This window comes from Cebus imitator, unplaced genomic scaffold, assembly GCF_001604975.1.
Source record: "Cebus imitator isolate Cc_AM_T3 unplaced genomic scaffold, Cebus_imitator-1.0 Scaffold331, whole genome shotgun sequence".
Lineage (NCBI taxonomy): Eukaryota > Metazoa > Chordata > Mammalia > Primates > Cebidae > Cebus > Cebus imitator.
The window spans coordinates 2,034,388-2,045,412 of record NW_016107646.1 but is presented as its reverse complement, the minus strand read 5'-3'; the positions used below and the strand labels follow the sequence as shown (position 1 = coordinate 2,045,412).

The window sequence follows — 11,025 nt, the reverse complement described above, 5'->3', positions numbered from 1 at the left end:
CTGCATCACTGAAATCCTAGATTTTCTTGGTAATAATGAATAATAGTAAAGAGAAAAAAATTTTCCCTCCTCTCTCTCCCTCTCGTTTAGAGACAGGGTCTTGCTCTGTTGCCTAGGCTGGAGTACAGTGTAGCTCACTCGCTGCAGTCTTGAATTCCTGGGCTTAAGTGATCCTCCCGCCTCAGCCTCCTGAGTAGTTGGGACTAGTGGCGTGAGCCACCACACCAGGCTAATTAAAAAAAATTTTTTTTTGGTAGAGACAGGGTCTCACTATATTGCCCAGGCTGGCCTTGAACTCCTGGCTTCAAGCTATCCTTCCACCTTGGCCTTCCAAAGTGTTGGGATTACCGGTGTAAGCCACCATGCCCAGCCTGTCATTTCTTAACTCTAGGCTCTAACTCCGATTCAACACTCTTATTTATTAAATTCGAAAGTGGAAATAAATTATATGTAAAAGAGTCAGATCTGACTGCCTACCACTGTGCTGCGGTAGGCAGCCTATGCAAACCTACCCCCAAAAGCCTAAGAAATTTGCCAGCTAGAAGTTGATGAGCTGGGTCTCAAATCCAGGTCTGTTCAGCTCTAGAACAGAATCTATATGTAGAGTGTCTCTCTTCACCCCTATCATTCAGGTTTTATTCATATGTCACCCTCAGTCATTCACCATGGGCTCACTGGACAGCTAGGGAAGCACAGAACAAGCACTCAGTATTTCACTCAGGGCAGGCTCTGTGCCCTGAGTGTGTCTGTCTTTGCCATGTTCTTCCAGCCCATGTTGTCTCTTCAATTCTCCAGTTTTCCAGCCTTTCCATTAGACTGAAACTCAGCTCTGCTTCCTTCTTTTCATGTCTTGTCTGAAGTTTTCCGTGATGATTTCACATACACTAATCCCTGTGAACCCTGAAGTTCACCACTTCTTCTTTGGGCCAATGGTCGGGGTGGGGATGGAAAGAGAGTAGAAACAAATTACTCTGTGGACAAATTCCATGCAAAGATTTTCAGCTGGGTAGATCCTTGATATCTGAAAAACTGTTGGTAAAGTCCAAACCTACTTCTGAGCCTCAATTAGCACCTTTCTGTGTGGCTGAAAGGTTTCACTCTCCAGTGTGAAACCAGAAGCGATTATTATCAAGTTCAGGACAAAGACCCTCTGACAAGAATGAGCCTCCCTGGAGATCTGTCCTCTTGTTTAGCAGAACCTGGCACGTAGTAGGTACTCAATCTATATATTGAGTCAATATCATGCATCTGTTGTGTCCCAGATATCTTCCACAGGGCTTGATGGGTTGACTTAATGCTTTTCAAATTCAGGTTATTTCAATAAAAACAGCCCAGCATCATTAAGGCACAAGAGCCTCGCCCTTTTACACTACTTTCCATGAACTTCCGGTTGCCTTCCTTCAAAACACTTGTTAAGAACCCCACACAGATACCGCCCCTCTATCAAAACATCCTCAGCTTTGCCAGGTAGAGAATTGCTTCTGCAGGAGCTGGGTCACGTCTCTGCAGTAGTGCCCATCGCACGGGATCGGTATTAATCTGTTTGTCTGTCTCATATTCTGGGCTCTGAGCTCCTAGAAGTCAAGCCAAACGGTTATTAGATTAGTTATAATTAAAATGTCTGTTTCTGCACATGGTTTGGGACTCTGTGTATGAGTACGATTAATATCTTCAATTTATTAAGAAGATAAAGAGATCGATAAATAAAGAGGTCGAGTCAGTTTTGCAAGGTCACACAGGGAAAAAACGGACCACGAAAATGAACTTCGGCTGCCACCTGAGGTGAGCGCGCTAGAGGTCTTTTGAACTCCTTTGGCTACCGTCGCCGGGTTCTCGCTGCTCACTTTTTCTGCGCCTGCGCGCGGTGGAGGGCCGTCCATTTTTCCATCAGTCTGGAAGGACGTCGGTGTTGAGGTGAGTCCGGGTCGCTTTTGCGTCCCTCCCCCTTCGCGTTGTCACAGAGGCCGCCTGCTGCTTTCTGTCTGCCTCGGAGTTTAGTCGTGACTCTTGTGTCTTGGCCGTGGTGAAGCTTTGGGCCTCTCTCCTGCATCTACTCCCTCACGCTTCCGCTGAAGGGCGGCGGGTGGACCGCCGGGACCGGGTGGGCCGCGACGGCCCCACAGAAGCCGGGTAGGCTGCGGGAACCTCGAGGACCCAGTGGGCGTCGGAGTGAGTTGGCCCGGGGCCGGTACCCGCTGCGCTTTTTCCCAACCAGTGTGACCTTGGTGAGGTCATTGGACTTATCTGGCCCAGGTGTTTCTCTCGTTAAAAAAAAAAAAAGGTGGGGTGGAGGGATGTTTTTTTCTGTAGTTGGTCTTGTGGCGCAAGGGTCCATGTAGGCAAAGCAGCTGGCAGCGTCGCTTGTTGTGTACAGCATTTTAAGTTAAAGCTGGGAAGCTGGAGGAGGGTCACCGTGCCTGTCACAGGAGGGAAAGGATGGGCTTCTGCAACCTCCCTCGCCCCACGGCTTCCCATCCTACCCAGAGCCGCGTCAGCTGAATGCCTTCAGAGATGGCCGCACGCGGAGGTCTTTAGGCTCCCAGATGAGGTTGGGCCCTCAAGGCAATTGCTGCGTTCCCGGCCAAGTTTTAATGGTATGCCGTATGACCGTGGAAAACACTTGCCTCGTGATCTGGCAGGGTTGTCGCGAAGGTTTAAGGAATGGACGGAAAATGTTTAGAAGAGTAAATGTTCCGTAAATGGGTAATTAATATGGAACTACTGCTTATTTTTTCCTGTTGGGATTTTTGTTGCCTTTGCCTGCCCATTACTAGTGTGCCACAGTTAGTCACGTCTATTTACCGTAGTAAGTAGGAGATGAAGCACGCTAAGCCAAGAGACACCTTAGGCTTTGTGGGAGGAATCCGTCCACTGTCGTTCTGTGTCTCTCTGAGTAGTAAAATGCACTATGCATGAGCGTTTCTTTGATATCTTATTCTCTTCAGAGGTTTTCTTTGATTTTACCCGAGAAAGGAAAAAGCTCAGAGTAGTGACAGCTACATGAGGTATGCAGGCCCAGAGACCTGAGTTGGACTTCAGTCACACCCCTCACCCATGTCTCAACCCAAATCTTATTCCTGAATTTGTGACACAAAGGACAACCTGTAGTCAATAGCTTGTGTTATTTTACTGTAAATTCATGGTAAACAATTTAGGAATTGCTTCTAATTTTTTCTTAACCCACTTGTAGGCTGGAATCCCAGCACTTTGGGAGGACAAGTTAGGATGATCCCTTGAGGCCAGGAGTTTAAGACCAGCCTGGGGAACATGCACCCTTTTTCTGCCTAAAAAAGAAAAAACATTTTTATCGTAACTGCTGCTAATCAGAGCGTATATTCACTGCAGCTCCAGTCAATGCTTCCAGGTGGCCACTGTCAAGTTTGTGGCTTAAATAAACTCTGTACTTAATCACGTTTTCTGAATCTCTTAAGGTTGGCGTACATATCAAGGACAGTAACTACCATGGCTTCTGAAGTTTTGGTAAAACCTCAGATGCGTGGCCTTCTGGCCAGGCGTCTGCGAATTCATATGGTTGGAGCATTCCTGGTATCCCTGGGGGTTGCAGCTCTCTATAAGGTATGTATGTTTATTTTCTGCTTTGTGTCTAAGATCATAAAGTACGTGTTTTTCATTGAAAAATCTTTAAAAGAAATTCCCCTTGTAATGTGTTTCCTTCTAACTCTTTCGGCACTCACCTCAGTGTGACAGGAACTATAGCTTGGACTCCATCTTTAAATGAAGCTGTGTTAGTTTGCTAGGAATGCCATAACAAAGAACCATGGACTGGGTGTCTTAAATTTGCTTGCAGTTCTGGAGGCTAGAAATCTGTTAGCAGGGCTGGTGTCTTCTGAGGCCTCTGTTGGCTTGTAGATGTCTCTCTTCTCTGTCTTTACAGTGTCCTCTGTGGGCATACGCTTGTGGCTGAACTTCTTTCCTTTTTCTTTTCCCTTTCCTTCCTTCTTTCCTTTTTCTTTCTTTGAGACAGGGTCTTACTCTGTCACCCGGTAGCTGGGGCTACAGGTACACAACATCAAAACTGGCTAATTTTTATGTATATATATGTATTTTTTTGTAGAGATGAGGTTTCAGAGACGGCCACATTGTCCTGGCCAGTCCTGAACTCCTGGGCTCAAGGGATACACCTGCCTTGGCATCCTAAAGAGCTGGGATTATAGGTGTGAGCCACTGGACTTGGCCTGCTGAATTTCTTAGAACATCAGTCATACTGGATTAGGGCCCACCCTAAAGGCTTCATTTTAACTTAATTATCTCTTGAAAGCCCTTATTTCCAAAAACATTTAGATTCTGAGGTACTGAGAGTTAAGACTTAAACACATGAATTTTGGTAGAACACAATTCAACCCATTACAAAAGCTAGTATGCAGAGGGTCTGGGAAGGCAGCATAGCTGCCCCTCTATCTATGGGGGATTGGTTCAGGAGCCCTAAAGATGCTTTAAATCATCCCTAGAGTACTTAAAATGTCCAATGCAATGCAAATGCTATGTCAGTAGTTTATACTGTATTTTAAATTTTGTATTTTTTGTTGTATTCCCCCCCCCCCAAATATTTTCAGCCATTGATTGACTGAATCCATGAGTGTGGAACTTGCAGATATAGAGGGCCAATTATGGTTCTATTTGACACCTTGAATAATTGTCACAGAATTGCACTTTAACACTGCCTAATGTGGATTTTGTTATGCCCTTTATTTTTTTTTTTTATCAAAGCCTGCATATTTACAACTTTTTCCATAAAAATGTTTTTGATGGTATATATGTCTATCACTGTTGTCATAATATCCCATGAAAGAATTTAGAGCTTTGCTTTTATAACTTACTGTACTTAATTTTTGTTTAGTGTATACTGGGCTGTGAGCCTCATTAAGGCAGTTACCATGTCTTTTGTTTAGTGTGGTACCCTATTGTTGGGGGCTTGACACATAAATAAGTTCTTAAAAAGACCTGTTGAATAAGAGGCAGTGTATAAAATTCAGTGCAGTTTTAGGTAATGTAGCGTTCCAAGTGCTTTGGAAGACACAAAGGGTGTGCGACTAAATCTCTGTTCTTAAAGAACTTACATTTAAGTTGGGGAGGTGGAAAAGAAGACGTTGCAAGATAGAACATAACTGAAAGAATGGTTTTGGGGGATGTTGTGGGTCACAGTTACTGTGGGTCATACTCTGTGATAGAGGAGGTGGAATTTGAGCCTTGCAAGTTAAGGAGAGGGGCTGGATCTGGTGGCTCATGCCTGTAATCCCGATGCATTGGAAGGCCAAGGTGGGCAGAATGCTTGAGTTCACGAGTTCAAAACCAGCCTGGGCAATATAGTGAAACCATCTCTACTAAAATACAAAACTTAGCTGGGGGCATTTGTTCTAAAAATACACAAATACGTGCCCTAGCTACTTGGGAGGCCGAGGTGGAAGGTTGGCTTGAGCCTGGGTGGCAGAGGTGTCATTCAGCCAAGATTGGGAGGCAAGGCCAGGTGTGGTGGCTCAAGCCTGTGATCTCAGCACTTTGGGAAGCCGAGGCAAGCGGATCACCTGAGGTCAGCAGGAGTTTGAGACCAGCCTGGCTGACATGGTGAAACCCCATCTCTACTAAAAAATAGAAAAAAATTAGCTGGATCTGGTGGCGGATGCCTGTAATTCTGGCTACTTGGGAGGCTCTGAGGCAGGAGAATTGCTTGAACCCATGAGGGGGAGGTTGCAGTGAGCCAAGTTTTCACCATTGCACTCTAGCCTGGGCGACAGAGCGAGACGCTCCCTCAAAATAACAAAAATAATAGATCAGGGGGTGGAGGTTGCAGTGAGCCAAGATCGTGCCACTGCACTCCAGACTGGGTGACAGAGCCAGACTTTGTCTCAAAAAAAAAAAAAAAAAAAAAAAAAAAAAAAAAAAAAAAAAAAAAAAAAAAAAAAAAAAAAAAAAAAAAAAAAAAAAAAAAAAANAAAAAAAAAAAAAAAAAAAAAAAAAAAAAAAGGGATAACTGGGAGAGCAAAGAGGAGATGGAACACTGAGTGAAAGCACCAAGTGGACCTATGCTTTGGGACTCTTTGAAGAGACAAGCACAGAAAATCTTTTAGTCTTTGAGACTCCTGCTGCCTGACATATAGTGGGCATATATGTTTGTAGAAGGGATGGATGTGATACAGAATTCTTGCTCTTTAATTTAGCTAAATCTGCGTTCTTGTGTCACGACCAGGAGAAATTAAGCACATGGACACATTGAAGGATGAGGAGGGCTGAATTTATTGGGTTAAAGGAAAAAAGAAAAAAAGGCTCAGCAAAGTGAGAGGGGGTCCTGCTAACAGGCCCTGACCTCACAGATTAAATACCAGGCCACCACACAGGAGCCCAAGAGACTAGGCTCCTCCCCTCTGCACAAGAACCAACTTCCCCTACTTCCACCCTGTTCTTCCAGTGTGCCTGTGGCCATTATTGGAAAAGAATCCGCCCTGAAAGGGTGGGCAGATGTGCAGGTCTCCTTCAGGGTCCTGGGATATGGGAAGCACAGTCCATCCTTCGAGCTATTCTAGGCTTGAAGGTGGGGTTTTGCTGGGGCTCGTGGCTGTCTCCTGTCTCTCAGATGGATGACTAAATGAAGTAAGGCTAAGTGTAGAGAAATGTGTTAGGGAACTCATTTCTTTACGCAGTCATAATTGTCACCAAAGTTCAGGCCTTTGCAATGTCTTGTGTGTATTCTCACTACTTTTAACTGGTATCCTCCTAATAGAGCTGTATGTCATCGGGCTCCCCGGTGTCTAGTGTGTAGGGCCTTTTAAACTTTTGATGTACATTAAGCAATACATTTTTTGCATTGTGATTTAACGGGTACATGGATTTATGTGTAGATTGTAAGTGTATGTACATATAAACTGAAACCATTTGTAACACTTATATGTGGTCTCTTAATACTTTTTATTCTGTTTTTTTAAAGTGCAGGCTGTAACCTTCTAAATTGGTTTCATGACCTACTAATGGGTTGTGGGTGATGTGAACAACACACTTATAAGGCCAGTGCTAATATTCTTGATTCTAAGACCCTTTCTGATTTGCCCCTCTGCCTTTGCATTGTCATCCCCATCACTCCTAGCATACCCACCTCTACAGCCCTTCGGAACTATTTGCTGTTACCCAATTCTGATATTGCACATACTTATGTACATGCCAGGACTATCTTTAATCTCACTGTGGCAAATTCCTGTTTGTCTTTTAAGGCTCACACAAATGCTTTTTTTCTGTGGAGTGATGCATTATCTGTTCCACTGGATGTGTTAGTTTTGCCCTCTTGGGTTCTCAGGCAGTTTGTACCAGACTGTTGTGTGGTATTGGGTACATTATATTTTAAGTAATATTTGCTTCAGGGTCTGTATTTTTTTATTAAGAGCTGGTACCATGCCAGACACATGGCCTCTCAGTCTATTGTGATGAAAAATAAATACTTGGCATGTGAGTCAGTGTTTGTATATAGTTAGCTATTAGTGTTTGATTGAAAACAAGGTTCCCAAACCATTGAGGAACCCAGATTGTTAGTGAAGAATAAGGCAGGAATCACCTTTGTTCTTTTAGTAGATGTCACCTCCTTCATTTCCCCTACCCAGGTTATTAAATGCTTTTGAGGACTTGGCTTTTCTTTATTTCAGTTCCTGGTTTTGGCCAATTTTCATAGTTTCAATCAACTTTTGTATTCTTTACATGACGCAGCATTCAGTAATCCTTTTTGGTCAAGTTAGTCTGCTGTTAGCCTAAACTCTTGAATGTGGGTTAGATTTTTAAGAGGCAAGTGAAAAGCATTTACTCCAAATGTGGAATTTTTCCCTAAGTTTACCAATTACTGTTATGAATTAGGCTTGCTCCTAATCTTCAGGTGTAGACTATTTTATGGCTTTCAAGTTACTCATAATCTGGAAGATGTAAATTGTTAATTCATATATATTTTTACTGAAGTTCAGATTTTTCAGACTTTAAAATCATTAAAAGTGTAACAAAATAATTTAGATGAGGTTATAAAATTACTTTGCTTTCTTTTTTTGGGTTCACTAACTGAACGTATTTTTAATTATTAATTTTTTAAAGATGGGTCTCTCTCTGTTGCGAGGCTGGTCTTGAACTCTTGGGCTCAGGTGATCAGCTCAGGTGATCTGCTCGCTTCAGCCTTGCAAAGTGAAGGGATTACAGGTGTAAGCCACCACACCTGGCTTTTAGCCTATTAGTTTAAAATGATAAATATATATATTTTTTGCTAATGAAATGCTCAGTTGCTTTCTAAAAAAAAGCAGTTTTAATAAAAAATGCTCACAGGAGTGTATTAGTTTTCCAGAGAAACAGAGCTAATAGAATATATAGAGATACCTAGATCTAGATAGCTACCAATGGAAATCTACCAATTTCCATTCATCTCTCTCCCTCTCTCTCAGAGATATGAATGGAAATTGGTTCATGCATTTATGAAGTTCAGGAAATTCTGTCTGCCATCTATAAGCTGGGGAACCAGGAAACTAGTGGTGTAATTCAGTCCCAGTCTGAAGGCCTGAGAATCAGGGGAGCAGATGTTATCACTCCAAAGGTGGGGAGAGCTGAGAGACAGGTGGTGCTGCTGGTGTTAAGTCCTAGAGATATCAGAGGGCAAAAGAAGATGGATATTACAGCTCAAGAAAGAGACTGCCCCTCCTTTGCCTTTTCTTTAAGAAACACCCTCACATACCATACACACCTAGGAATAATGTTTTGATAGCTCTGTAGCTCAATCCAGTTGACACATAAAATTAACTGCACGGAATGATGGCCCCCAGCACTTGCGCTTCAGCCCCTCCACCCCCACCCCAGTTGGAGTCTTGCCGTGTCACCCAGGCTATAGTGCAGTGGCATGTTGAAATCCACAAAGCAGTGTTTTGTGGAAAATAAAACCTTTGCTATATGACAGACATAGGTTTGAATGCTGCTTGAGCCATTGCCCCTGGTGCTTCTTGCTAAGTCACTTAAACTTTCCATTGTTGTCTTCAATCCTTTGTTCTTTCTCTGTTGAACCCCCCTGCCCTTTGTATAAGGAAACCTCAAAACAAAATAAAATAGACTCCTTATCCCTCATTCTTTTCTTTGCAAATTTAGCAATTTCTTAATTTCAGTTATCAGTTGTCATCCTCAAGTTCTCTCACCTGTAAATTGGGTCAGTGCTTACTCTTAGGGCTTGTATGTTGATGAAGTGTAAATCACCCTGAACTGTTTTTGCCGGATAGAAAGTTTACTCTGCCTTTCAGAGGCAGATCATTACCAAATTATCTCAAGCTTTTTTGAAATTCATATTGTCTTAAATTTAACTGATATTTTAGCATGTCTCACCTGTGGGGAATTTAGGTTTTGTTGGTCGGAAGGCTTATCTCTAATACCTTTCAGCTTTTGGGTTATTGTCCTCCAACTCCTGCTAGGCTGCATTCGCTTCCTGCCAAACATACATACACAACCCACCCAGGAAAAGGTAGAATCTGTCCCTAGGCAAGGTGGGGCTCCCCTTCCTGTGTAGTTTCCAGGCGATAACTTTCTCTTACTTTTTACCTGTTACCACCTCCACCCCTTAGAAAATGTAGGGCTTAAATTAAAGGATGAACAAAAATATGTGCTTTACCTTGTCTTTAGATATTATAATTTGGAATCTAACTTCTAATAATCTGAAAAATAAACTCTAATGAATGGTTGCCTTTTAGTTTGGTGTGGCTGAACCAAGAAAGAAGGCATATGCAGATTTCTACAAAAATTACAGTCCCGAGAAAGATTTTGAGGAGATGAAGAAGGCTGGTATCTTTCGTAGTATAAAGTGATCTTGGAATAGAAAGGTAATATGGTTATTTGAAGTTGCTATAAAAATAAAAAGTTCTGATTGTGGTAAAATGCAAATACAGATGACTGTCCCTGACTTACAATGTTTGGACTTAAGATTTTTTGACTATATGATGGTGTGGAAGTGATACACATTTGGTAGAAACCATACTTTGAATTTTGATCTTTGTCCACACGAGCAGTAAGTGGCACAATACTTTTGTGATGTGGGGGAATAGCAATGACCACAGCTTCCAAACCCAGTCAGACACGTGATCACAAGGGTAAACAACTGATACTGTACTCTGTAGTGTTGTGTGAGATACTCAGTGTTTTATTATAAGCTAGGCTTTGTGTTAGATGATTTTCTCCAACTGTAGGCTAACATAAGTGTTCTGAGAACATTTAAGATAGGGAAGGCTAAGCTCTGATGTAGGTTAGGTGTATTAAATGCATTTTCAACTTAAGATATTTTAAACTTATGATGGCTGTATCAGAATGTAACCTGATGGTAAGTTAAGGAACAGCTGTAATATAAAATTTACCATCTTAACCATTTTTAACTGTGCAGTTTCAGTGTTAAGTGCATTCACATTGTGCAACCAGTCTCCAGAACTCATCATCTTACAGAATTGAAACTTTGTATTCATTAAGCAACCCATTCTCACCTCCACTCAGACCCTGGCAGCTGCTGTGTTACTTTCTAAGAATTTGGCTACTCCAGATATCTCACAGTCATACAGTATTTGTTTTCTTGTGACTGGCTTATTTCATTTAGCATAATGTCCTCAAGGTTCATTCATGTTGTAGCATATGTCCGAATTTCCTTTCTTTTTAAAGCTGAATAATCTATTTTAGGTGTGTCACATTTTGTTACCCATTCATCCATCAATATATGCTTGGATTGCTTCCACTTTTTGATTGTTATGAGTGATGCTGTGAACCTAGGAGTACAAATATTCCTTGAAGGCTTTGCTTTCAATTCTTTTGGGGTATATTCAGAAGTGGAATTGCTGGATCATACGATTTTTAATTTCTTAAGAAACTGCTGTACCATTTTCCATAGTGGCTGCACCGTTTTACACTCCTGACAACTGCTCACCAAGGTTCCTGTTTCTATCCATCCCCCCCAACACTTGATAATTTTTTTAAAAATTTCTTTTAACCCAGTAGTTCTTTTGGAGACTTTTTTTTTTTTTTTTTTTTTTT

The 11,025-nt window shown here is 42.1% G+C and overlaps 1 protein-coding gene across 1 annotated transcript in view; it reads left to right on the top strand.

Annotated features, from left to right (window-relative positions):
* The first annotated feature begins 1,611 nt into the window (after window positions 1-1,611).
* Window positions 1,612-11,025, top strand: part of LOC108286901 (cytochrome c oxidase subunit 6C) — a 23,914-nt gene continuing 14,500 nt past the window's right edge. The window contains exons 1-3 of the mRNA XM_017505019.2: window positions 1,612-1,914; window positions 3,432-3,576; window positions 9,705-9,833. Of these exons, the coding sequence (XP_017360508.1) occupies window positions 3,463-3,576; window positions 9,705-9,818 (228 nt within the window). The 5' untranslated portion in view covers window positions 1,612-1,914; window positions 3,432-3,462 and the 3' untranslated portion in view covers window positions 9,819-9,833. The remainder of the gene's footprint in view (window positions 1,915-3,431; window positions 3,577-9,704; window positions 9,834-11,025) is intronic.